Source organism: Hippoglossus stenolepis, chromosome 22 (genome assembly GCF_022539355.2).
Source record: "Hippoglossus stenolepis isolate QCI-W04-F060 chromosome 22, HSTE1.2, whole genome shotgun sequence".
Classification (NCBI taxonomy): Eukaryota; Metazoa; Chordata; class Actinopteri; order Pleuronectiformes; family Pleuronectidae; genus Hippoglossus; species Hippoglossus stenolepis.
This window is the reverse complement of record NC_061504.1, coordinates 17,190,103-17,214,240: the sequence shown is the minus strand read 5'-3', so window position 1 is coordinate 17,214,240 and position 24,138 is coordinate 17,190,103. Positions and strand designations below refer to the sequence as shown.

The 24,138-nt window shown below is 45.1% G+C and overlaps 3 protein-coding genes across 5 annotated transcripts; 2 read left to right on the top strand and 1 right to left on the bottom strand.

The window, feature by feature from the left end:
• tmem19 (transmembrane protein 19) lies at positions 1 to 6,700 on the top strand. The gene is made up of 8 exons (XM_035147414.2): positions 1 to 194; positions 1,157 to 1,307; positions 2,424 to 2,537; positions 4,072 to 4,209; positions 4,281 to 4,357; positions 4,471 to 4,648; positions 5,258 to 5,467; positions 5,880 to 6,700. Exons 2-8 carry the CDS (start codon positions 1,178 to 1,180, stop codon positions 6,038 to 6,040), a joined length of 1,008 nt encoding a protein of 335 aa, XP_035003305.1. The 5' UTR covers positions 1 to 194; positions 1,157 to 1,177; the 3' UTR covers positions 6,041 to 6,700.
• On the bottom strand, positions 6,271 to 16,053 carry LOC118101530 (RAB3A interacting protein (rabin3)). Of its 3 annotated transcripts, none has more exons than XM_035147413.2 (13): positions 15,898 to 16,053; positions 11,828 to 11,955; positions 11,575 to 11,691; positions 11,114 to 11,283; positions 10,826 to 10,997; positions 10,358 to 10,453; positions 9,670 to 9,747; positions 9,311 to 9,511; positions 9,102 to 9,230; positions 8,817 to 8,929; positions 8,216 to 8,315; positions 7,963 to 8,032; positions 6,271 to 7,700 (listed from the first exon to the last, which is right to left on the bottom strand). In XM_035147413.2, exons 3-13 carry the CDS (start codon positions 11,662 to 11,664, stop codon positions 7,618 to 7,620), a joined length of 1,302 nt encoding a protein of 433 aa, XP_035003304.1. In that variant the 5' UTR covers positions 11,665 to 11,691; positions 11,828 to 11,955; positions 15,898 to 16,053; the 3' UTR covers positions 6,271 to 7,617. The 3 variants fall into 3 exon arrangements, with proteins under 3 accessions (XP_035003304.1, XP_047194531.1, XP_047194532.1); XM_047338575.1 differs by lacking the exon at positions 15,898 to 16,053 and adding an exon at positions 15,683 to 15,835; XM_047338576.1 differs by lacking the exon at positions 10,358 to 10,453.
• Positions 16,054 to 17,258: 1,205 nt separating this feature from the next.
• On the top strand, positions 17,259 to 23,597 carry LOC118101962 (proline and serine-rich protein 2). Its single transcript, XM_035148084.2, has 4 exons — positions 17,259 to 17,400; positions 18,438 to 18,626; positions 20,253 to 20,508; positions 20,686 to 23,597. The coding sequence occupies exons 2-4, from the start codon at positions 18,549 to 18,551 to the stop codon at positions 22,098 to 22,100; spliced, it is 1,749 nt and encodes a 582-aa protein (XP_035003975.2). The 5' UTR covers positions 17,259 to 17,400; positions 18,438 to 18,548; the 3' UTR covers positions 22,101 to 23,597.
• The last annotated feature ends 541 nt before the right edge of the window (positions 23,598 to 24,138 follow it).

The following is a 24,138-nucleotide window of genomic DNA, read 5'->3' as shown; positions in this document are numbered from 1 at the left end:
GCCCGCCCCCTCCGGTGTTGACAGCGGAGCTTCAGCAGATTTTTATCTTTTCTTCTGCTCGAATTAAATTTAGTCTCAGCAGCTGAAGCGACCCGGGAGAAGTCTGGTCCTTTAGTCCGCTTCACGTGTACCCGAGCTAAACTTAGTCCAGGTTGTAGTTAGCGGGTTAAAGGGACTCGTCATGGAGGTTTCCGGTGAGTAACTAACATCAAAACAACTCGACTCCATGTTGATTAAACTGAATTAATTTGACTTTAACTCCGAACCTTATCCACCTGTCACTCAGTCACCTGTCACTCAGTCACCTGTCACTCAGTCACCTGTACGGTGGCCCCGAGGGACATTCCGCACATTTCAGCTGCTCCTGACAAATCTGCTCAACTCAGAAAACCTCCAAACCGAAAACCTGATTTTTATATTTATATCTATTGCATTTGGAAAATCTAAATATCTAATTTAAATCTAAATATGTTATTAATTCTGTTTTTCCTGATTAAATTCTTTCTTCTATACAACATGTATAAAATAACATATGTGATACGACACTGAAGTTAACTGACACCTGACTGAAGGTGGAGGAGGCGCAAGCAGATACATGTTGTTTGTGTGTGTGTGTGTGTGTGTGTGTGTGTGTGTGTGTGTGTGTGTGTGTGTGTGTGTGTGTGTGTGTGTGTGTCTGTGTGTGTCTTTGTGAATCCCAGTCAGCAGCCTCAGAAACAGTCAAACCTTGTTTGTACAAAAATGAAGCTAAAATATGTCGGATGGGAAACGTCACCGTGTCCCATCTGTTAACGTGGAGGAGGGGGCTATATACATCGAAGAGCAGATGTGTCAGAACTCTCCTCTTGTTTCTCTAACGCTGGTTTTTGAGTTGGGACGTTGAGACGTTGAGATGTTGGGACTTTGGCTGAGACGTTGGGACGTTGGGACGTTGGGACGTTGAGACGTTGGGACTTTGGGACGTTGAGACGTTGGGCTGTTGGGACTGGTTGAGACGTTGGGACGTTGGGACGCTGGGACGGAATCGACTGTTTACCGGCTGATTTCACCTCCTGCCGCCGTGGCACTGACATGTTTTCATGACCTGTAACACTAACAGTACAGAAATGAGAGTTTCTCTTTATTGTAACATCCTCCTGTTGTTCCGCCCTCGCAGCTCCACGCCGCTGTCGCCACCATGACCTCTGAGAACGACGTGTTGATGAAGGAGTACATCAAGATGATGACTGATATGATCGTGCTGTGCGCCACTCTGGCTCTGTCCCTCTTCTTCTGGTTCACCTCCCTCACCATCAGCACCTACTATGGTGAGCCGCCCGTGTGGGAAACCCCCTCTCAGGCCTTTTCTGCTTTATCCTAATATCAAGGAGTGTAAAGATGTCTGCAGCTGCTCTCCTCCTCTTGGCAGATTCTCCTGGAGGATGTCCTCTAAACAGAAACGTGAATCATGTGCTCTTCTCTGAATTCGACCCTAAATTCCTCCCTCTTCACGCTCGGTTTTCGTTTCGCTCAACAGTGAACGCACGATTGTTGGAAGCTCGACCAACACGATTTTCACTGCTGAATGTGGTGACAGTGTTTTCTGTGTGTGTGACCTCAATACATCATTCAGCCAGACGTTGATCAAGCAGTCAGATATCAGACTGCACTTATTTTTTATCTTGTGTAAGGAAACAGAAACTTACAAACAAGATTCTAATACAGACAAACTAAAGAAAGAAGTGTTTCGATTCTGTTCTTCTGTAATTATTCTGTAAAGTCATGTTCCCTCATCTGGTCCCTTCAGACTTTATCGACACAATCATGTTAGAACAGAAGAGCTCAATGAAGTTTGAAAAAGTCCAAGACGTTAATGTTCCTGCTTAACAGATTCTTTTGTATCTTCTAACCGTGTTTGAAGGCTTCGTATGAAACAGTTTGGAAAAGGACACGAGCTTTAGAGAAGTTTTCAGCAGCTGATTGGATGAAACCGTCTTCGCTGCTGAATCCTCGTCCATCGATGAATCCTTCTGTGTCTTTTCTTGTCTTTTAATTATACTTTAACACTGATGCTGCTGTCACCGTCGTCCCACCGGCCTGTAGCTCCTCCCTCACAGGAAGCTGATTGCTCCGCGGCTGGCCCACGAGCGACGGCCGCAGTCTGAGACGTTACGTTCTGATTCGTTTGACGAGAACAAAACATGTTTTGAGCCACAACTCGCGCAAAACAAGTCTTTTACAACATATCATCCGAGTCTGGACGGACACGGATGTGAGCCGGTCGCCGACAGCGTTAATCTGCGAGGCAGAAATTCCAATAATTCAAACGACAGAGCTTTGAATGTTTGCGTCTCCCACAGAAAGAGGTTTTTGTGCCACTGTCAATTCATCCTCTCGTTCACAAAATGTGTAAAACCACCGTGTGTGTTTGCGTGTGTCAACAGGGACACTGCAGCCTGTGTCACCGTGGCGATGGTTGTTCTCCATCTTGGTTCCCCTCGTGGTGACGGTGAGGGCGCTGAAGAGACGCAGCCTGGATCACTCAGGAGCGCTGGGAGGTGAGTGAGCATCACGTCCCCGTCTCGTGACAGGAGTTGTTTGTAGAGAATTATCTCTCGACCCTGCAGCTTCTCGTCGTCCAGCTCACGCTTGTCTTTTTTAAAACTACTGGTTTTATTCTCACTTTGCTGTTAACTACAAAAAACAAAAAAGTCTTTAATGTCACATGAGAGGAAACGCTGACACCAGCAGCTCAATTCAGATCAATAAAGTCAAATATCAACTCAACAATAGAAGAAAAACACTGGAAATCGTCTTGTTCTTAAAATCAGGCTGAAGACAAACAGTCGATGAACACGTTGAAATGAAACTAATGAGGCGACAACTCTTCTGAACGCGTGATGACATTTATTTATTATTTATTACTCCTGCTGCTCTACAGGCTCCGCCCCTCGCCGGGACGTTCCCCACATGGTTCCTGTTGTTGTGAACGAGTCGGACCCGACAACCTGCTGCTGCTGCTTCACATTAGAAACACCAGCTCTGGGAAATCTGTCCTGAAAATAGCTTTAGAATGACGACTCTGTTATTTTTGCAGGGATCTGATTGGTCGGTAATTAGTTGTTTTGATCCGACCCAGTTTTGTTTCACGGAAAACTCCCCCCCCCCCCACAAAACAGGCCTCAGGTCCCGTTTACTGGGCAGAGATGATATTGAATGGGATTTAGTTGAATCAAGCAGCTGTGATCCTGTGATCCTCGTCTCAAACAAACCCGTCATCGGCCTCCAGGCTCTTCTGGGAATTCATCACTTACTAATCCCACTTGTGCTCTTTCACCCTCACGATGATTCTGGGAAAATCCAAATCTCTGAAGTGAAACGTTGTTCAGGGGGAACTCAGACTTTTTATTGGTTCTGTGTCGTCCACACGTGACACGTCTCAGTCTCTGGGACGATCAGTCGTCTCATGTCGTCCATCTTTAAATACTAAGGACAAATAAAAAGTAACTCACATGAAATCCAGGGCAGACGCACAAAGAATAAATTGTTTCATTTAGTCTTTTATAAAGTTGTGACAAATGTTAACATGCAACATTAAGGTTTTAGAAAATAGAAGCAGTAATTTGTGAGTCTCAATAAAGTAACTGTTGTGTTTCCGTCCTGGAAGTCGTGTTTGAAGTCGACTGTTTCTCACTGAACTCTTTATCTGATGCTCGTGTCCACGCAGCATCGGGCAGTCATCAAAACAAGTGTGGGAACAGAAGGTTTGTTAAAATGCTGAAAGATGCCATTGTGTTGGGCAGAAATCAGAATCTGAGATAAAGAAAGCAAATCATTTGAATTAAAAGCAAAAGACTAATTCAAATCCTCAAGACGTTGGTTTCAAAAGACGACGTCATGTCGGCCATCACAGCGGTCGGAGACTTTTTGATGCTCGATGAGAGAAAACAGTGAAAACCGTGAATTGAGCTGTTGTGCGTTCATGTTCCCATCGAGCTCAGCTGTTGTGCACAGGTTCCTTCATCACAATGAACACACAACCTGTGTTTGAGCCCGTGCGTGTGTGACTCTAACTGACGCGTGTCTCCTCAGCTCTCCTGGTGGGTTTTGTGTTGACGATGGCGAACTACAGCTTCTTCTCGTCTCTGCTGGCGTTTTTCATCACCTCCTCCAAACTGACTCGCTGGGGAGGAGCACAGAAGAAGAAAATAGACGCAGAGTACAAAGAAGGTACGAAGCACGAGGGCGTGCGCTGTTTTTAAAATGTTCATTTCAATGAATTAACGTTTTGTGTTTGTTAGGGGGCGCGAGGAACTGGGTTCAGGTCTTCTGTAACGGAGGAGTCCCCACGGAGCTGGCTCTGCTCTACATGATCGAGGTGATTCCAAAGCATCTCATAGTAAAATAGTCTCTGTTAGATTTACATAAAGTCGTGTTTATTTCCTCTTGGTTTGTGACTGTAACTCTTTAAAAATGGCGTTTGTGTTTCAGGTCGGTCCGGGTGAGATCGCCATCGACTTCGGGAAACAGTACTCGGCCTCGTGGATGTGCCTCTCGCTCGTGGGCGCGCTCGCGTGCAGCACCGGGGACACCTGGGCGTCGGAGGTGGGGCCCGTCCTCAGCAAATCACCGCCCAGACTCATAACCACCTGGAAGGAAGTCCCGGCAGGTGAGTGAACTCTGCTTCCTCTAGTTCCTTTACTAGGACGTTACTATGAGATGTGCACAGCTTCAGCCTCACAGTCGTGGTTATCATCATCATTCATGTAACATCGTCCCGAGGCCGAGGATTCAGACTCTCTCCAGCGATGGTCGCCCACAGACTGACTATACACTGTGGTTATTGTTGCCGTGGGTAACCAGCTGTGAAGGTGATGTCACACTGGGTGCAGCGAGGTAATGGCGAGCGAGGCAGACAGAGTTCAGCTCGCTCCGCGGGCTCAGCTCAGCTCTGGTGGTGGTGGTCTCTGCTCACAGTGAGAACCAGTCTGTGTTCACACGTTGGCACATTACACAGCAGATTAAAACCTGAAGCTACAGAACACACACACACACACACACACACACACACACACACACACACACACACACACACACACACACACACACACACACACACACACACACACACACACACACACACACACACACACACCAGCTTGTCTGTGTGAAAGGATTCACTTAAAGAAGACGCAGGAATGAGTCTGAGGACTGTTCATACACGTTGTTCTGATGCATCAGTTAATAAAGTCCTTCCTGTTTCTCTGTTAACTTCCAGGAACTAACGGAGGAGTCACGCCCGTCGGACTCGTCGCCAGCTTCCTCGGTGGCCTCGCTGTGGGCGTGGCTTACTTTGTGACACAGCTGCTGACGGTCAGCAACCTGCACCTGTCGGACCCCCAGTGGCCAATCATAGTGTACGGAGGCGTGGCCGGGCTGTTGGGCTCCATGCTGGACTCGTTCCTGGGAGCTCACCTGCAGTACTCGGGTAGGACCAACGTGGAGACCACTTACATGTTGTAAATGTGTTGTTTATACAATTAATATTAGAAAATGGCAGAATATATGATGTCCTACTGTACTGTGACGTTTTATCACATGTTTCGACGCCTTACTGTCAAAGAAACACCAGTGGTTTATCCAAAGAAAAACACTGGGCCCATTAGAGCTCAACGTGATAGAAATACACTCAATCACTGATCAGACATTCAGACACAAGGAGGAAATAAACCCTCAGACCTGGTAACTGAAAGAAAACTGAACGACTGACTTAGATACACAACGTTTCTGATGCTTTACTAATATGTCAGGACACCAAAAAATCACCAAAATGCCAAAGAACAGTAATTCGTAAATCTTTACAATCATTTCTGACTGTTTCTTCTTCTTCGTGTCTTCAGGCTTCGACTCGAGCATCGGGAAGGTCGTGAGTTACGAGTCGGTCACGACCCGGCGGATTTGCGGGAAACCGATCTTAGACAACAACGCAGTCAACCTCTTCTCCTCCGTGATCGTCGCCCTCATCCTGCCCGGGATGGCGTGGGGGCTGTGGGTGCAGTGATCATGACGTCGGACACAAACCGTCACGACGACAACATTCCTGGAGGGCGATGTCGATATGGACGCTGTCGGCCGCTCGATCTATTTATTTAAAATACTTCCACAATCCCTCCATGGCTGTGAAATACTTAAATATAAAGTGTAACTGTGACCCATTCAAATCTCCCCCGACTGTTCTACACTCGACCTTTGACCTGGTGTGGGGGAACAGACGACACGGACACCTGCAGGTTTCCAGAGGTATCACCGTTTTTATTTCAGAGTGTCTGAGAGAAAAGGCACTAAACCAAACTGGGAGAGTGACATTGACTGGGAGGAGGAGCCGTGGAGTCAGGTTCAAATCAACATGTAGAAAGTTCACAGTCGTACTTACTAACACACACACACACACACACGCACACACACACACACACACACGTTGTACTATCTACACGATCCATTAAACACAAAGGTCCGAGTCTGGAGACGTCACAATGTGTCTTAACAGTTTGGTTTTTGTCCTTTAACCCAACGATCCTGAAACAACGAATCAAACTGAAGAAAATCATAAAAATGTGATGTTGATATTTTTAAACTCATGTTTGTTGTGATCTTCTGATTATCTTTGCAACTGTACATCCTTCAACTGTGGAAAAAAAATAAAATCCCACGTAAACTAAAATAAAGCTTATACAGACTTTAATTTATTAAATAATGATTGTTTGGTCGTCTTTTAAAACTTGGTCATTTTGTCTTTAGTGTTTTCAGTGTTTTAGCTTTGAAACTTTAAAGGAACAACGGAGCCACTTAGAAAAACTCAGGTGTGAAGAAGTTGTACAGATGAAGTTGTTTTATGAAGAATGAAAATCAAATAAGTTGTAATTTTACAAGGAAAAAAGTCATTTTGAGAAAAAGTATAAATTTGATAATTGATTGGAAACTTAAGTCAAAGTTTTTTAGGACAAATAAGTGAAGACAGAAATTTTGAGAAAAGTCAATTTTCTAAACAGATTTTTTATTCTGTTAAACTGATCATTTTTAAAAATCTTCAGAGAATCTTTAAAAATGTTTGAATGAAATTATGTTATAGGAGAAATATTTGAGAACATTGCAGGTTTTATATATATATGTTAATCTCTTAAAATTCTATATTTTCTTGTAAAATTACAACTTGAATCAGATTGTGCAGATTATGCTCTCGTTAATCGGACGCTGTTCTTTTAACTGAGGAATGTAAAAAGATTTATTGCAGCCGTGTTTCTCATTAACTGACTGAATTTTAATATTTCATTTCTGAGCAGAGTGAGAAAAAAGCAAATGTTGAAGCTCGTGACGGTTTTTAAACGTCGACATGAATCAGTTTCTTTGTATAACGGAGTGTTTCAGGTTTACATGAAGGAGACGAGACGTTTTGGAATCAAACCTCCAGATGAGGAATGTTTTTTGTGATGCTTGAAAACAACCACAGTTATTCACACTCACACAGGGAGGGGGAGGAGGAAGAGGAAGAGGAAGTTTCCTGAAATGGTCGGATGAGAGCGGGAAAGCCAGAATCAGGTGGTGGTTGGGGGCGGGGCTTCAGGGAGGGCGGGGCTTCCATCACAGCTGATCTTTGTAGTAGCCGAGCTTGGCCAAGGACATTTCCCTGCGGAGCTGCATCACCTCCCAGAACATCTGCTCAGCTGGGAAACCAACACACAGCCAGGTCACATGACGGTCACATCATGGTCACATCATGGTCACATGACGTCACATGACAGTCACAGGACGGTCACATGATGGTCACATCATGGTATAAAAAAGTGCTTAAAAATAACTGTTGAAGAAAGTTTTCCGCCGTTCTACACCTCAACACTTGTTATAAAGGAACAAGGGAACAAGCTGTGTGTGTGTGTGTGTGTGTGTGTGTGTGTGTGTGTGTGTGTGTGTGTGTGTGTGTCTCACCGTCCTGCTGTTTGACGAGGCCTTGGTGGATGTAGCGAATGTAGGTGAAGAAGTTACAAACTGCTGTGATCTGACAAACACAACAACACAACAATCAGCAGCTTGAACCAACATCAGACATGTGATGGAATCAGTTTCACTGTACAAACGCCCAGTTCACAGAAAACTTCACATATTGTATCTATAAATGTGTGTGTGTGTGTGTGTGTGTGTGTGTGTGTGTGTGTGTGTGTGTGTGTGTGTGTGTACTCACTCTGTATCTACAGTAGGGAGAGACGTAGTAATAGTTGGACGAGTCTCCAAACTTGATTCTGTGCTTGCAGGTTTTGGTCTGACCACTCAGGGCACATTTTCTACCAGAGACACAGAAAGTTTCTTTTTGAGAAAGTTTTTCCATTTGTGTGAACAGGAGGAAAATTTACCTTCACCAATAAAATCAAACTGTACACGACTAATAAAGACTGGAGGAGGCAGGGAGGGAGGGAGGGAGGGAGCAGAGGAAGGAAGGAGGGAGGGAAGACGGCTAAACGTCTCATCAGGGTCTTTCTGAGGAACCTGGACCGAAGGAAGCAGAGGGGGAGGGAGGGAGGAGGGAAGATTATGACGAGTTGCCAGGAGGTGGAAGTTTTGTTTGGAAGAGCAGGGGGGCGAGAGAGGTTAAAACAAAATGCTGATGAGAGTGAGTGAGAGAGTGAAGACTTACGTTTAGGCTCGGCCCTGCGACCACTAGAGGAGGAAATCGAGGGAAGATGAAGAGATGATGATGAAGGAGTGAAAGCTTGATGAAGAGGAGTGATAGGGTGTGTGTGTGTGTGTGTGTGTGTGTGTGTGTCTGTATGTGTGTGTGTTCTCACTTTGGTCCTCCACACTCCACCGCCGAGGCTTTGACCACAGGCAGCGGCTGGAAACCGACCGGCTCCACACTGAGCGTGTTCTGCTCCACAGATTCTAAGATGGCCGAACCCAGCTGAGGGAAGAGGAGAAGACGAAGAGGATGAAGAGGATGTTAAAACACAGGAGAGGACGGACACGGACATTAAATGACAGTGGAGGGCAGCAGCAGACATGACAGGTAACATCACTTCGCCCAAGCCACACGGTGAATCAGCTGCTCCGACAGTGAAACCCTCTCGTCGTACCTCGCTCTTGCTGAAGGTCAGACACGGGAAGATGTCCTCACGGTAAACTCGCTCCAGGAAGCAGCAGCTGCGGTCGAGCGTCGGCTCCTCCCTCCACACCTTGAACTCGCCGAACAGCTGAATGTCCACCTGCAACGACACGGATTACAGTCACACAGGGTTTCTACAGAGATGTAACATTTAACGTTCCCCGTGTGACCCCCCCCTACCTCTCTACACTCGCGTACGATGGGCTGCGTGGCCGACGGGTCGGGCTGCGTCCCCAGGATGGCAGAGGAGGTGCTCTTGTTCCTGCTGTGACCCTTCCTGAAGCCGATCTTCACACCAGAGGGGAGTTCGCCCACGGGGGAGGTCGGGGAGGAGAGCACCAACGTCTTCAGGGCCTGGACCTCCGCCTGGAGCACGTCGATCTGAGGAGGAGGAAGAAAGAGACGTGTAGAAGGAGTAATTCACTACTGAGACTTTTAATTTTAACACGAGCACAGACTCGAGGAGCAGTCTCAGTGTGTGTGTGTGTGTGTGTGTGTGTGTGTGTGTGTGTGTGTGTGTGTGTGTTCAGTGTCGTCACCTTTCCCAGAGCTTCTTTCAGCTGTTTTTCAGCATGCGCCTGTTTCACGTTGGCTTCTCTGACCATCTTGTGAGCCTCCTGCATAAAAACACACAATATATTTGTTTTTCAATCTAGACAAGCTCAGTGCGTATTTAAAGGAACAGCATGGACACAAGCTACATGAACACACACAGGTAAAGTCCCAACACCTTCTATGAGGAAAACAAGGAGGAGGAATGAGAAGAGGAACAAGTTCTGAAGCTCGACCGGACAGATTCACACAGCGACACGAAGTCAAACACAAAAAGATGTTCGCCGCCTTTTTCCACCTAATGAATCTAATAGCGTGTTGATGAGGTTTCTAACACGTGAAACTGGACGAACACAAATATCTCAGGATGAAGAAGAGGAGCCTCCTGCTGCTCTACTCGCCTGGATGTTCCCCACATGTTCCTGTTGGTGTGAACGAGTTCGGACCCGACAACCTGCTGCTGTTTCCAGCTTTCGTGTCTAAAAACCGCTGATGAAACGTTTACGTGGATGTTTCGCTTCCCAACACTTTTCAGGAGCTGTCACGTCTCCATTTTATATTTCTGGAACTGAATTTTTTTCCCGTCCAGTGTCTGTCTGGCCGCTGCCTCAGGAGGAAGGGAAACAGGAAGCAGGAAGCAGAGGAGACGGACAGACGGAGGAGAGATGGACCGACCTGGAAGAGACTGGCGGTGAGCTCCTCCAGCTCCTGGCCGAGCTGGTCTCTGACTTTAATCAACCTCTCACACTCCTCATCCTTCAACAGCAGCTCCTTCCACACACACAGACACACACACACAAAAACAACAGAAAAACAATGGCCAAATAAACACATGAAAGTCAAATCATATCATGGCAACGACAAAACAAACAAATGAAGAAAAGAGCCTTGAAACAAAATAAATATAAACAAAAATAACTTCTAAACAAATATATTTAAATGAAACATGAAAAATGCCATGATGTCAACACACACACACACAGAGAACAACCGCACACACTCACATTTAATAAGTTAATTCCTGTTAAAGAGTGTGTGTGTGTGTGTGTGTGTGTGTGTGTGTGTGTGTGTGTGTTGTGTGTGTGTGTTTGGTGTGTGTGTGTGTGTGTGTGTGTGTGTGTGTGTGTGTGTGTGTGTGTTTACCCTCTGGGCCTTGGCGAGCTCCTCCTTCAGCCTCTCGTATCCTTTCTCTCTGACCTCCATCACTGACGGACTTCTCAGCCGTGACAGGCTGTCGCTCAGCGCGTTGCACTCCTCCCCTTCCTCTCCGGACAGGAAGTTGCCCTCGGCGGACTCCGGGTCCAGGCCTGGCACACTGTGCATCGTCACCATGGAAACAACAGTGGTCAGTTATGGATCACAGCCGATTGGCCGCTGTGTTTACACATGAAAAGATATTTTCTCTTTAACTCTAAACCTTGTTTTTCTCACCTTCCATTGTGGCTGTGCCGTGGCGTGGAGTAAACCGGCTGCGTGGGGAGCTGGTCAGCTCGCAGGGAGGCGGGGCGGCCAGGAGGGGCCGCTCCTAGAGAGTGGGTGCGGTACAGGGAGGTGGGCGGGGCGCTGTGCCGAGCAGGGGGGCGCTGCTGCTCCGCTTGGTTCTGAAGGACGGAGGAACAACGTCGTCAGTGACGGTTACCAGGGAGACAAACAAACCAAACTTCTGGTACAACTTCAAGTGTGTGACAGGGAATTCAATTCAGAGACATGAGCCCCTCCTCCTCCATGTTAGCCGATGGGACATGGACCGAAAAGGCAAAGTACACTGATGGTTTCTGTCATTTTAGTTCGTTCTGTTCTTCGGACGTGGAGTCTCGTCGTCTGTCTTTCTTTACGTCCCTGACAGATCTGAGACAAATGCTGCAAAGGGAAGACGTTGACCTCTGACCTACCTGAAGATCAGGTGTGGTGGGCGAGGCCAAGTTCACCTCGTGGAACCCCTCCAGAGTTTCTGCATTGCTCTGACGGCTGCTGCAGGCCATAGCAGCTGCTCTCAGTCATCATACACTCTGCAGACACACACACAAGAGACAGACACGTTCAGAACAAAACCATCGATTCTGTGAGTGTGAGTGTGTGTGTGTGTGTGTGTGTGTGTGTGTGTGTGTGTGTGTGTGTGTGTGTGTGTGTGTGTGGTTAATGTACCATGGTGCAGCTGCAGACGGAGCGGCTGGAGGCTTTGCTTCAGTCAGACGTTCATCAGACGAACGCCAAGTGAAAACCAGGACGATTTACCAGAGACTCAGCAAAACAATTCAAACCTCGTTCTTAACCTGAAAGAAAGAGAAAGAGAAGTTTTATTATCGTCTCACAGGGATGGATTTTAAAAGACCATTTCAAGATGACTGCCCACTGACCATTTACATGTTTATATTTAAAATTTGGGGTTTACATGCATGTTGTAATGTTCATATAATAGTAATAAAATTATATTTGTCACGTTTAGTCTGTTGAGCTCGACCTCGCACTGTAATGATGTAACCGTCAAGATTGATTAATGTTCTCAGTCCCACATAAATAAAATTAAATCCTGTGGCTGATCCGTTTGGTTTCAGACCACAGATGAAGTTTCTCTGTGGAGAACTGCACTAACACAACATTACACACAACCACACTTGAACTGAACAAAGCATGAAAACACAGCAGGTTTCATTTCAACTGAACTAGACAAAGAAACACACTCAGCTCCATCGACGCTGTAAACAACAACGACCCAGTGACTTTCTCTATTAGCCGTTAGCTCACGTCAGCTGTTCTCAGACCTGCGCTGAACTCTGGACTTTTTTCTTGGCTGTAAACTTCGTACGAGGACAAAAGACAATAAAAGTTAACTTGATCTTGACAATAAAATCTGTGCTCGTGTAAGAATGGAGACTCAACACCTGCCTCCTCTTTTACCACCTCCGGACGCTTTATGATCCGTTTATAAACCGGACTTTAGTTTCTGGGTCAAACAGGACGGACAGCTCCTCAGAGAACAAAGCATCAGGTCTGTTTTCATACCAGAGTTAGTCCTCATCATCGTCATCATCATCATCATCATCATCTGTTCTTAAAATAATCCGTGTGCGATTCTCTGCTTCCGTCCGTCTGAGTTCACATTCCTTTTGTTTTGTCTACGTCAGCTGAACAGGATGATGAACATCACACAGGTCCAACCTGTCAGCACACTGCGTTACTAGGTGTGTGTGTCTGTGTGTGTCTGTGTGTGTGTGTAAAGTGGGAGTGTCCTGCACCGAGTAAACACACAGCAACTTGCTGGTGAAGACAAATGAAGCTTGTTTGAGTCCGAAACTTTACGTCATCATTATTTACAGGAGGAACGAGGTCTGTGACTGTTTTTAATATCAGTATCATTACGTCACAGTTTGACCTCCTTCTGTTAATAAGTGTCACAAAACTTCTTCACGCGCATTTAGAAACTTTTCAACCAATAAAATGAAAATATCACTGGACTATATCTGACTGAGGAACTGGAAAATACATTTTTCAATATTTTATGGACTAAACACTAATTTAAAAATGTCATGATAATGAAAACAGTTAACAACTTTAACACAACACGATATTCAGTTTCACACAAAACAAGGAAAAATCCATCAAATCTTCCTCAGTGAGAAGCTGGAACCAACATTTTTTTGCTGACGATATTAATTGATTTCCAAAATGTTTGTTGACTTTGTGTCCGTCCACTAATTGATTAACTAATTGACTCTCGTCCTGTGGTTTAGCTTGAAGGTTTGTTGTTGTTGTGAAGAAGCAGCTGAACTGGTGCATTCAAGGACAATCTGAGACAGCAAATTGCTTAAAAAATGCATTTGTCGAACTTAATTCAATTTGCTAATGTAGTAAAAGCTGTTAGCATGCAGTCACTGAACAGGTTGTCCCAAACCTCTGCACGTGCACATCGTCCCACTGCATCGCACCGGTCAGTCAAACCCAGGTGAAACCCCACCCGCCTCAAACCAACCAACCCCTCTGACCGTCTCCATGGAGACCAGTCCCCGAGAGCCCGTGGTAACCCGACACGCTGGGGGATGCTGGGTATGGATCCAGTTCCTTCTGGTAAAACCTAACCCTGCGTGTTCACAGCCGTCACACGCCGCCCGACATCGTCCGACAGCGACTCAAACAACGAGATGAACGGATATTAAACTGAACAACGTGGAATCAACTAAAGTCAGAGAGAAACAATCACATAAATGATAAAACTCACATATTGAATCAGTTGTTTCCACTTTGATCATCATGGATCTTTTCTAAAATGCAGATAAACAAGACTGAGAGCAATAATTTACATTTATCAGCAATAAACTGCACATTACAGACAACCCGACTCATGATTTAAGAATCGTGACTAATAAATGGAAGCCGACGGTTTTCCCTGAGGATCCAACACACGACCGTGACATCCTGATCTGATTCATCGCTCTGAACTTCTGTGAAATAGAAACCACTGAAATAATCACTACTTTGATCATCTATGCCTCTTTTGTGGTGGAAGAAAGAAAAACTGAAAACCAGCTGATATTACAAACCTATTTTAGACAAACCGTCACATCTAAAGACGTCTCTCTGGCTTTTGGAAACTTCCACATGCGTTTTTCATTTATCTGTTATTGTCTTAAACAATAACAGATAATTGAAATAATTATTAAGAGCCCTCAGGTAATTATTGGTTACAGTGATCAGTGATCACAGTGTTTACGTGGTGAGGAGCAGATCTAATAAACTGTACTTTGTTTTCCATTACTTTTGTTTTTAATCCTCATCGTCTTTTGTCTTTTGGAAGATGACGATGACTTCGGAGCTTTTTAAAAACACACTGAAAGTTTATTGTGGTGAAACCTGAGACTGAGCTTTGCACCAAAAACTGCAGCACATGCAACAAAACCCTAAGTGAGTTTCTACTGACGACACATGACGTCGACTCTAACGGCTCAGTGAACTCACAGCTGCTGGAGCTGTTTACATCGTCGTCTGGAGACAAACCTGAGTTCTGTCACTGTGATCATGTGATTTAACTTCATACAGGGACAAAAAAAACACAGATTACAAGTTGAAAGTCCTGCATTTAAAAGTGAAAACGTGTCATTAGGGAAACTGTCACTGCAGTTAAAGTGTGTTTACTATCAAATATCATCAATAATTATTGCTCATGCATTAATAATTAACAATATATTTCACTGTTATGGTTTGTTGACATGGAGCTAATGTTAAATACGATGGAACTCAGGATTTTCTCCACTATGATTATTTTCCTGATCAGGATGAGATGAGATTCTCCTTTGACCTTCTGCTTTGATGTTTCAGGTTTACCCCCACCCCCCCCTGCAGTATTTCCTCGGACATGTAACGCAGTATTAGTACTCAGTAATGTATCTGAAACACTCGAGTACAGCTCGGGGGCTTCAGGTTTCTAATGAAACGCAGTATCTCTGGTTGTTGCACCTGTTTTCAGGTGGCAGCTGACAGCTAGCTGGGGGTTAGCTGCGGCTAGCATGTGTGCAGCTACAGATGCTAACAGCTCCCGGGCATTAGGGGGCGTGAGGAGGCTCCGGCGGTGAAGAGACACGCGGGGTGTTGAGTGACAGCAGCCGCATGACAGACGCATGTCCGCGGCGTCTCTCGGCCGCGGCTCCGCTTCGGGTGTCCGGCTGCCGGGCGTTTAGATGTCGGGGCTAACGTTAGCTTAGCAACATCACCCGCTTCATTCAGAGGACACTTTAGCATCTGTGCTAGCTGCGGCAGTCACGTGACGTTCACAGGAGTAAACAAACAAACAAATATAAACAAAACAAACAAACAACAAGTATTATTATTATTATTTTCTTCACAATAAACGAGATAGATATTTATCAGCGAGTCGCGACCCGAGGTTAGCGACGACAGCCCTGATTCCATTATCGGCCAGCTCACGGAGCCCGGCCGCAGCGAGCCACGATCATGAATATGACCGAAAACAGGAGGTGGATCCCGGGTAAATGTGGCTGCGATTACCCGAGGTGTGATCCAGCACCGGCGGGCTGAGCGTGCAGCTGCAGGCCGGACCAGGGAGCGACGGAAACAGATGGTTCGGTGTCCGATAATGGACACACAACACGGTGCATTTGAACGCGGCTAAGCTAGCTAGCATCATTAGCAAGTTGCATTGACTGCTCTGAGGAAGAAGAGCAGCAGCACCGACGGTACCGGGTCGGTAGATGTGCACTCACCGGAGCTCCGAGCAGCAGCAGCGGAACCGGAACCGATAAATAAACACAAACAAATAAATAAATAAACAACAAACAAGAAGACGGAGCGGAGCTGGTGACGCAGGTCCGACTGACGGAGCTGCGTTCACGGACCATCCGGAAACCAGAGCTTCACCTCTTTGGGTGTTACTGCACAGAGAAAAATGTAACCAGAAACCTGGAATAAAAATGATGTATTGTGTATTAATAAGAATTATAAGTAAACTACTATTTGCAGTTTCTTAAAGTACACAATACAAAACCTGGTGGTATGTGTGTATTTTCATCTAAACAACAGCTATAATAATAATAATAAACTGTATTCATGTTGCACATTTCATACATGATGATAAAATAATTAAGAAAAATAAATAATACTCAACAGTGGTAGAAAAATATATGGAAACAAAATCCAGTAAGAAAAACATGTGATGAAATAATAAAACATTATAATTCTGGCCTCAGTCTGTCTGTATGATTTGGTGCTAAATAAATAAATACATTAAAAAACAACAGAATAAAAGCACTGAATAATAGTGATAAAATGAGGTTAAAATATTAAAAACAGTCCAGTGTCTAGATTTGACTCATTTATTAAAACTCTGGGAATAAACACGTTTCTTTACTCATGTCAAAGAGGGAATAAGCTACCAGGCTGCAGCCAGCAGGGGGCGCCCATTACAAACAAATCAGTGTGTGTGAAGTCCTTTAATTCTTTTTTAAAAACTCATAATAAAGTATTAAGTTATAGATTTATTATGATTTCAGAACATTCTCTGAGGTTCTTGTTTGTAAAATGTATAGATTTATTTATCGGTTTATCTCACGGGTTTGTTCTTTTGTCCATTTGTGACTCAAGATCCCCAGATTATTATTTTCAAAGCAATTAGCAAACAAAACAAAAATAATTTCTCACCTTGATCCAGATCATACATGTGTAATAAATTCATATAGAGTCGTTCTCCCCTCTTCCCTCCTTTATAAAGTACTTTCTCAAGGAGTGGAACTACAATATAAATATAACATTTCACAGTAATAAGGTTTATGGGCTGTCACAAAAACTGTGTCTGCTCTCGAATGGGAAACACTTTTATTTAACAGGTAATAAATTCTAATGCATTTCTACATAATCTCCAGAGAAGTTTCCTGGGAAGAACTGAGGGGGGAGGGAGAGAGAGAAAACTTTCCACTGTCACTATGATCACCTCCCAACATATGAACACTTGTTTACACACTTAAACGAAACCTCTCTCTCTCACACACGCACGCACACGCACGCACACGCACGGGGGGGTGGAGTCTGTCTCTGGGTTAAAGCTGGTTCATAACGTGCTGTCGGTGTCTTTACGCACCAGAGTTCAGCGCGAGAGGAGGAAAACCACAGGACTTAACTTTTTACAAGCGAGTCACAGATTAACTTCTTTTACCTGGAGCAACAGACTGATGACGTGTCTCTGCTCAGGCGACGGATGAGAGGAGCTGTCGGTGAGTCCCGAATGAAAATATGAAATTATTCTTCTGCTATAATCCTGCAGATGCTTCTACAAACTGTCTAAAGATCTTTCTTACAGCTCTGACATGTTTATGTCACAGGGTGAACTTTCATTGACAAAGATATATATTGAAAATATACATACATTGCAATTTTTGCTAAATATGTACAGCAATAGTTTTTGAAATTCATACAAAGTAGAAATATTAGGTGTTTTCTTAAGTACACTGCAAATATACAGTATTGTATTGTGTAAGTATATAATAGTATGTAATGAATATTGCATATTAATAAATACACTACATATATTCAACATATTTAAATGGGTGTCAAACATCTACAATAAATATCATTCTGTCTGTTCTGCTATACGTTTTATTTTATGGATTATTGCAAAAATATAAAAGTAGAAATAAGTGGTTTGTTCTTAAGTACAAACCAAATAAATCCGTACAGATCTGTAAGAAACACTGGGTTGAGAATCGAAGAGGAATGTTGAGACAGTTCTCGACGCTCTGAGCTCGAGGAGCTGGTTTCACAGCTCGACCTGTTCCAGAGTAACTCGTCCTTCAGGTGCGACTCTGTGACGAGAGGCTGCATCGTTAACTTTTACTACATTTACACTAAACTTTATATTCCACTGACTTTCTGAGAGAAATATGGTACTTTTGACATCACGATTAGATTTTACATAAAGAAACACTGGATCGAAGGAAGATGAAAGCAGAGCTCCGGGTCATCAGCATGTTTCAAATGTTTGAGTTGTGAAGCAGCTGAGATGTTTTCCTCAATAAAACTTCCTGTAAAAAAACAAAGAATAGATAAAAATCCATAAAACGAATCGAACTTTTTAATAATCGTAACCTTGTTTTTTCTTCTTTCCTCATTTTAATAATAACCCTTTAGTTTTTTTCCTTCAGTTCCATTAACTTCTGCTCATTAGAAAGTCACATATTCCTTCCTCTTACAGTTTGACCTTGAATGACCTCTTCTCCACCTCTTCTCCTCTTTCCTCCGGTTCATTTTCCAGACTCACGGATTCGATGATTCTTCAGAGCGAGACCAGATGTGATTCGGGTTTTGTTCCACTGTCGCCCACGAACAGCGGACCCTCCATGAGCTGACCTCTGACCCTCGCACCATGAACGTCCCTCAGCAGGCAAACCCCCAGTTCCACTACGAGGTCAATGGCAGAGCTGGAAGAAACTCCAGACCTGGTGTGAGTATCTGAAAAATACTCACTCTCCTAAATGTGTCTCATAGATATTTATCAACTAGAACAAAAGAGTAGATATGATGATGTTAGCCTGCAGCGTCACCGGGACACGGCTCCCAGGATGATCTGATGTTTCCATAGACACACTGATGATGATTCAAACCGGCTCAGTGTGGTGTTTACACAACGCACCAGCCGTCACATCCTGACAACGTTCATTATTACACCTGCTCGACAACTTAATACCTCCGACCGCCTCGAGCACGACAATTCACAAGCAACACACAACACGGCTGAACCGGTCCAGCTGCAGTTTTCTAGCTCCTGAGCTGCTCGGTGACGACAAGCACCGTCCACTCCGGCAGAAACCGGCACAGCAGGTGTTCCTCTGGTGTTGGTTTCAGTTGGGTGTTGCTGCAGGTGTCTTTGTGTCCGTAAAGCAAAACAAGACTCGGAGCAACAACCACGAGCTGAAGGTCGTCACCTTGAAAACGCTTTAATAAGCAGCTTCCCTGGCTCTGGTGGCTGCGTCACTACAAACATGAGCCGGGATCAAAACACCGTTTCACACTCGGTTGTTCATTTGAAAGACGTCACGTTTAAAAATAGAAGAAGGTAAAGTTCAAATATCTGCTGAGGTTGAGACCAGTGATGTTAATGAACAAATGAAATATGTTGAGTTCCATTAACAGTCGTTCAGTTATTAGTTTTAAATCTTAATTTAACAACAAGGTAACGATAGAAGATCATTTGAGTTCAGTTACTGATGAACTGAGCAGTTTAATTATTTACACTTTAATGACACAGACTCATCCAGCCCCTGTTCTGAGTCCTAGAACAGATCCAGATTTAATGTTCATCCTGATCTCACACTCACAGACTTCAGTTCCCTAAATGTGCCTGATGTCTTAAACCAATATTCATAAATTATTCTGGAAAATGTCATAAAACAGCCTCTCACAATGTTGAAGTGATGAAAACTTCCCTGATCGAATCCTAAAAAGTTCTTTCTTGACCCATGAAGCATCGTTGTCACAGGTTTCATGAGAATCAGTTCAGTACTTTCTTCGTTATCTTGCTTCTCAGCGAACAAACGAACAGCGGTGAAAACAAAACCTTCAGAAGATGCTGGTTCTGCCCTCGGACTGATCTTTTATTTTGAAAAGATCAACTAAATATTAGAACAGATTTCTACTGAACATAAATCAACAATGAAATCTTCACGGTTCTGTTCCATCTGATTGTTACGTGCAGTACACGTTGTTACACGAGGTCACCTGGGTTCACGTGGTCTGGTATATGTGAACTGGATCAGGGCTGCAAGGAAAACAAGAGCACGAAGTGAAGATAGTCAGCAGTGACGTTGTGTTGTTACTGGATACGACTCATTGTGTTGTTAGTCAGTGGCAGCAGTGTAAAGCAGGACAGGTAACTGTGGAGCACAGGGGGGTAAATATAGTGTGGGAAAGGAGTTTGGAGGATTGAGATGAAGGAACAAACAGATCTGTGTTCACATGACGACTGCATGAGAAAGTCACGGTGGACGGTTTGTCAGGTGATGAAGAGTAAGGTGAAGACGTGAACATATCTCATAGCTCATGATCGCTCCTCGCTCTGTGTCCCTGACAGGAAGATACCGCTCTGAGCCAGGAGGTGCAGGAGTGCATCCAGTTCTTCGACGACACCATCGTCTCCTTGGAGGAGAGCCTCACAGAAGATTACCGGAAGCCCACGCCAAGGGGCCGCTCAAATCCTTACCCGGGGGTCACTGTTCCTTCAGTCATGACCGGACCGCTCAGTCCCAACCAGGACATTATAGACCTCGTCCGCCCGGGACCAGACCTGGTGCGGACGAGAGAGCCGGTCTTCAACCCCACCAGTCCAGGTAGCGTACTGCTGTTAGGAACCAAAACACAACAACCCCAATACACAACATATTGTATATTTGATTCAGTAGGTTTTCAGTTCGATATCAACTACACGCAGGTTATTAAAAATCACAGAAAGAGTCAAAGTTACAGTTGAAGCTGAAGATTCTCACTTTACCTTTTGTTCCTCCCAGATTTCCAGAGTATTGTGGCACACACTGAAAGCCACTTCGAGATAAAGCCCTGGCGCGATCAGATGGAGAGTTTGCCTTCAGAGTACAACCCCCCCCTACCGAGTGGCAGCTATGGGTCGACAGACTCCTCCTACCACCCTCCGGGCTGTATCCCCACTCCTGTCCTTATCGCGCAGCAGATGGCAGGGAACCAGGCGCGTGGAAACTCCAACCTCCTTCGCCATCGCAGCTCTGACTCCGACCATCCACCGAGTCCCAACTCAGATCAACCAGGGAAACAGGGTCCTCCTACCTCTGCTAGGCCGTCCCGGTTCCCAGCTAACATCAGCGTGATCCTCGGCAACAAGGAGCACCAGAACCAGTCTCTGGCTAACGTGAACATTCATGAGAGACGGGCCCAGATGCTTGCAAACCTCACGGGAACGTCAAATCCTTTGCTACAGGAAGATCCTGAGCCGGCCGCGGAGCAGCAGGCTCGAAACACTCCGACCCGCAGCATTTCCTTCAGGGATCCTACACCAGGCATATCCAGGATGGAGGCTCTGTCCAAGCTGGGCCTCAACAGGAACCGGGCCATGTCTGGGGGCACGTCGGAGCTTCCTAACAGCGCCCCACTGGACACTCGCCCAGGTGCCAGTGTTTCCTCAACACCAGGAACCACCGCCAACGCTACAACACCACCTCAGAGCCGCAGTTACACTGACAGAAGAACGGAGATTCTGCGAACGCCTTCCATCACGAGCCTGGAAGAAAGACATTCCCAGCCGAGCCCCTCCCCTCCGGCGGTCACACGTCGCAGTTTCTCTCCATCTCCTTTAGAAAATAAAGCATCTCTCCCCCCCCCACCTGAGGTCACCTCCAACAGCTATGGAGGGAAATCCATCGTGGTCAACCCTTCTGTTTCCAAAGGTGAACCTGTATCCTCTCCACCTATCCCTGATCCCAAAAGCCACCCACCTGCACTGGCTAACCCCAGCGAGTTCAACACCTACGGAGGAAAGACCAAAGTCATGAGCCCTGCTCATACGGCCGCGACCAGGAACAACCTTCCCGACATCCTCAGCTCCCACATCAACAAGAGTCAATCATTGCCTCCCAGATTAGAGCTGCTGCCCATTGAGCCCAACAGCTACGGAGGAAAGAGCCGAACCATCAACCCTTCCTCGGGGTCAAATCGCCCCTCAGAACCCCCAGCAAGGAGTTTCAAACATCCAGCGCCGGCCCCGGCCCCGAGGCCCCCCCCGCAGTCCTACCACGGCCCTGCCGCTCAGCAGAAAGCAGCAGCCGCCATCCCCGATCACAAGCGAAGACCCAGCTCCTTGTTCCGTCCCCAGGGAATCACCGTGCAGTTTGCTGGACGGGGAACTTCGGACGAATCGCGCAAGGAGGCGTTGAGGAAACTGGGGCTGATGTAAAAAGAAAATCTTGATGAACTCGGTTATTGTTCAGTCTCCACCTGCGGAGCCTGAACCTGCGGGTGGAGGTGGTTTCCTTTAAGTTTCTCCATGTGTGACTTGAGTTTGAGGTGTGGTTGGTTTGTTTGCAGAGAGACATACTTTGACCGAGGAGCTGCATCTCACGATGAACCTGCTCAACCAGTTCCGACATGAACACGTTTCCGTGCAGCATCTGTGCAATCGACCCTCTGTAGGTGATTTGTTCGGCCTCTGATCAAAGACATCGCATACGTCTGCACTTTAGTTTGGGTCAAAGTGAAGAGAAGCAACGGACGATACTTCCTCTCCCGTCTCTGACAAATAATCTGATTGTGAACATTTAGTTTTTTTTTAATCTTTTAATCAACACTTTCCTCCGACAGCAACTTGAAATGATTTTTCATTCACAGGCTGTGAAGACTTTATTTACACTTTTCTGTTTTTACTCGTTTGTTTACCGACTTTGGGCATTTTATTCAGCTGGTGGGAGTTTTTTTTTCTGTCTGGGTTTTTCGGGCAAGAAGAAAGTTGACAGCACTTTTCTCGAGAGGATTCGTCGAAGTCACAGAGTTCTGTGTTGTTGTCGTGGACTAACGACAATAACGTGAAAAGGAGCAGACCTTCGTGGAAGATGTGGAGCTGAGCTGCTGGAGGATATTTTTACTCTGTGGACGAACCTCCCACACCAAACCACAGACTGTGGAATGGGCTCGTGGGTTTGACTCTTACTTTTCAGAGGGAGTTCTTCTCAATCTGCTCTTCAGGATCGGGCGAGCAAATCGTATTGTACGAATCACAAGCACTAAACCCACAGAGTCTAGAAATACATCCTGGTTTACTGATGTGTTTTTGTTCCTGTCGAGCTCTGTGTCGACAACTTGGCTGTTTCAGACGTTTGACATTTTCCAAGTGTGTTATTTAACTGTTGTCGCTGCAAAAGCATGAATGTGTGTGTGTGTGCGTGTGCGTGTGCGTGTGTCTGTGTGTCTGTGCATGTGTGTGTGTGTGTGTTTGTGTGTGTGTGTGTCAGTGTGTACGTTTACGATGTTTAACCCAGACTCCGGCCTCTGTAGTTCCCCTACAGTTACTTTTGAAGTTTATTTTCACACAGAAAAACTCTGTGTGAATAGTTTTTGTGAATTTTGTTTACAGACTCCGGTTCCCTGTAGCTCCTCTACAGACTTTTTGAAGTATCTAATGGTGCATATATATATATATATACAGTAAATAACTACATTATGAGGAAATGTTTCTAAGAGTCTACACATCTGCACAGAACAAGGACTTTTACAATCAGTGCATCTATGTTTGGTGAACAGATCAGTGTTCACATGGCAGTTGCTGTTTTGCTAACAGCCTGGTCGACTTTCTGACTTTTGAAATGTCCACATTATATATAAATATATAAATATGCTCTAATCTTAATATATGTAAAGATGAATTATTGTGAATCATTAAATGAAACAGTAAAACGTCTTTCCTGTTGTTGTTCTTTTATTCAGTCTTGTATGTGGTGCAGTTCTATGAAATTGGTAAAATATGTAAGAAAAAGAAAAGTCTCATGATTTAAAAGAAATTCCTTAAATTGAGGAAATGTGTTTTTGCTTGTGTTGCTCCTTTAACCGCTGAACTGTGTCATAGGTAAGTTACAGGAAGTTTAGTTTTCACACTGAACCTCTTGTGCGTCGAGCGGCAGCAGCAGCACAGAAGTGAACTGTCCGGACCGGGACTGTGACGTGAGACTTCAGCACAGACGGTTTCTTTACCGACGACCGCGACTGTACATGTGTCTCTGTGAGGAACGATTCGATATAGAACCAATCATCAGGGTTTCAGAGGAGCGATGGAGGACTCAGACTTCTTTGGGTTTGGATTAGAATTAGCTGCAGGTTTGATTGAGGTTAAAAACCAAAAGTCCCTTTTTAAAACCAGTATCAATTGTTTAAATTCCCAACATATATATATACATATACTTATAAAAGCTCTGCCGACGTCCAAGGCCTTTTCCTCGGTCTGG

Bases quoted from the DNA above. Each gene is read 5' to 3' on its own strand.
- tmem19 (XM_035147414.2), top strand. From the start codon at position 1,178: ATGACCTCTGAGAACGACGTGTTGATGAAGGAGTACATCAAGATGATG. The intron at 4,358-4,470 runs GTGATTCCAAAG...TTTGTGTTTCAG, and splicing joins CTCTGCTCTACATGATCGAG to GTCGGTCCGGGTGAGATCGC. The intron at 5,468-5,879 runs GTAGGACCAACG...TCGTGTCTTCAG, and splicing joins AGCTCACCTGCAGTACTCGG to GCTTCGACTCGAGCATCGGG.
- LOC118101530 (XM_035147413.2), bottom strand. From the start codon at position 11,664: ATGGCCTGCAGCAGCCGTCAGAGCAATGCAGAAACTCTGGAGGGGTTC. The intron at 8,316-8,816 runs GTGAGAACACAC...TGTCTCTGGTAG, and splicing joins GTGGAGTGTGGAGGACCAAA to AAAATGTGCCCTGAGTGGTC. The intron at 8,033-8,215 runs GTGAGTACACAC...TGTGTTTGTCAG, and splicing joins CTCCCTACTGTAGATACAGA to ATCACAGCAGTTTGTAACTT.
- LOC118101962 (XM_035148084.2), top strand. From the start codon at position 18,549: ATGAACGTCCCTCAGCAGGCAAACCCCCAGTTCCACTACGAGGTCAAT. The intron at 18,627-20,252 runs GTGAGTATCTGA...TGTCCCTGACAG, and splicing joins GAAGAAACTCCAGACCTGGT to GAAGATACCGCTCTGAGCCA. The intron at 20,509-20,685 runs GTAGCGTACTGC...TGTTCCTCCCAG, and splicing joins CTTCAACCCCACCAGTCCAG to ATTTCCAGAGTATTGTGGCA.